This window comes from Penaeus japonicus, unplaced genomic scaffold, assembly GCF_977035675.1.
Source record: "Penaeus japonicus unplaced genomic scaffold, GWHDUDI00000001_assembly GWHDUDI00000041, whole genome shotgun sequence".
Lineage (NCBI taxonomy): Eukaryota > Metazoa > Arthropoda > Malacostraca > Decapoda > Penaeidae > Penaeus > Penaeus japonicus.
In genome coordinates this window covers 4,803,322-4,805,821 of record NW_028234443.1, presented here as the reverse complement: position 1 = coordinate 4,805,821, position 2,500 = coordinate 4,803,322, and the positions used below count along the sequence as shown (strand labels likewise).

At 36.8% G+C, this 2,500-nt stretch overlaps 1 protein-coding gene across 2 annotated transcripts in view; it reads right to left on the bottom strand.

Moving 5' to 3' along the window:
• Window positions 1–1,196: 1,196 nt before the first annotated feature.
• The window catches only part of Es2 (ess-2 splicing factor homolog), an 8,837-nt gene continuing 7,533 nt past the window's right edge, over window positions 1,197–2,500 (bottom strand). For both annotated transcript variants that reach the window (XM_043005667.2, XM_086534485.1), the window contains exon 7: window positions 1,197–2,500. This exon is cut by the window's right edge and continues 223 nt beyond it. In XM_043005667.2, coding sequence (XP_042861601.1) covers window positions 2,240–2,500 — 261 coding nt within the window. In that variant the 3' untranslated portion in view covers window positions 1,197–2,239.

Below are 2,500 nucleotides of genomic sequence, written 5' to 3'. Positions count from 1 at the left end.
ACATACACTCATGCCATCCTATAAATTTCATATTACATGTTAAGTTACTCCTAATTACTTACGTGCGTGTAGTCTGCCCTGTGGTTATGTAGTGTATAGTAGTATGTAAGTGTACTCGAGTGATAAAAACACAAACATTAACACAAATACACGGATTCACTTGGTTCCTCGCCTTTTTTACGTGGCCAAAGGTCATGGTCATCGTACGGATACGACCGTCGTAAAGGTGCAAAGGACAGTGCCGATGCCGTAATACTTTTCGTTTTTTTGTTGTTTTTTACGCTTCCTTTCGTCTACGATCCCCCATACGAAGGACATGGCAATCGTTCCAGTATCTCGTTAAATGCGTATAGAAAATGCGAAAACAATACGACTCGGGATGTGGCAATACGAAGACGACGGAGAAGACTATGGAGCGAAAAGGACTTGGGATACGGCTGGAAGACTCGAGATCGAGAAAACACATCGAAGAAACACGCAAAATGCCAATGCTTTCACCTCGCTTCTCCGCAGGCCTAACTCAGGATTGACACTAGATACACTTTTTAAAATCAGTCGCCTATGTGGAAAGCAGCTACGAGTCACTGTTGTAAGTGTCCTATAAAGATGTGAATCTGAGATCTACAGTGAACAATACATATTTTTTTTTAATCGCATAGCACATTAGGATTATAGCCTAAATGTCCATGCCATTCGCAAGATCTTATTCATGTCTTGTAGTTAGTCTGGCTTCTTCCTCACATTAAATATGATAAACAATCTCAGCTGATCGAACTAAAGGAAGAATTGGCGATAGTATTAGGCTTTTACATGAGGCAACTGGCTGTAGCAACTGATTGTCGAAACTTTCAGAAAAGCTATAACTTACCCGCCCAAGCAGTCAGTTGCAAGTGGCAAGGAGTTATGCGAAGTTGCATTGTGTGAAAGCAGCCATACAGGTTTAGAATTAATAAAATACAATATGAAATTGGTTTTAAATTCAAGTTCTGAAGTGAATGGGAGGAAAGAAAGTATGTCTGCTTGCAAATGTGTGTGGTGTGTGCTGTATGCTATTTGCATACGTGTTCATATGAGTGTTTCCTTTACAACATAGAATACTTTTTGTAGGACTCAACATTCAACATTAAATACGGAAATTACTTAAAGACTTCGTTACAACCTAAACAAACAGTTTATGGGCAAAGGAAAAAAATATATATTCAGAAATATATATTATCAATTTAAGGTCAAACATTTTTTTTTATTTCAATGTACAGTTGCCTGTACACTGTATATATTCATATTTATTTACATCTTTGCCCCTCACAAAACACAGGACATGACACACAATTATTTGACTTATCTTTAATCCATATACTGTATTCACAAGTACAGTTATGTATTTGCTTACAAACAGTCATACATTCACTAACCATGTCCATTCAGGTAACTGATGAATTATGCTAAAATATTAGTACTATATTGGCATTACTGAAGAATTTCATTGACCATTTTTTTACATATATTCCTCGACTAAAGCACTTCAGGCAATCAAATGTGTTTCTACCATCTCTCCTCTCTTTGAAAAATGTGAAACACTATCAAGGAAAATAAATGTACGTAAAAGTGCGTTCTCATGTAACAGGTTCTTACTTATTCCTTTTAAATTAAAAAAAAAAAAAAAAATTGCCCCAATATTTATTCACTAAGTGTATATATTTACATATATTCATTATTAAAAATACAATAATGTGATGAGTAGATTTAGAATAAATTCTAAACATGATACAAATTTTAAGGAAATATTAAAACAAAATGAAATCAAAGTTAATGGAAATAATAGCGCAGGTTCATAAACATGCGAGATGACAAAACCTTCTTTTTGAGAAAGAGAGAGAGAGAGATACACAACAATAGGACAGGGATGATATACAGTATTGTTTCCAGTATGAAAATGTTTCAACATTACAGATAGGAAAAACAAATGAAGGAATACCATTTGAATATGATCAATGGTAAGTAAGTACCTCCAAGATAATTAATGTACATGAAGAGTGAACAGCCAATGGAAGAGGAGGAAGGCACAACAGAGCTAGGGTTGAGGTCATAAATATAGTCCACATTATAAAAACTCCCCTTCCTTTCTGCTCTACAAACTGTCTTGCACCTGATACTAGAGAGTTTGAGCATCACAATCCAACAGTTATATCACTATTTAATAATTTTTATTTTATTTCAACCCCATATTTCATTACTGGACTCAAAAGAAATCGGCTGCACACTTTCTTGAGCCCTCCTGTCCCTCACTCTGATCCTGCCCGGGACTTGTCTTGGATCTCCGAGGCAAGTTCAGGAGATTATCTGTGAGCCCTGGAGATGGATCCTCAACAGATGCTGAAGGGGTCTTTATTTTCTTTACTTTGGGCGTGTTCGTTCTAAGCGCACGGGAGAGATAGTCCGTCTTTGGTGTGATGGCCCCTGGTGTCGAGGAGCCACGGTGAATGCTCGGTGATGGGGTGTA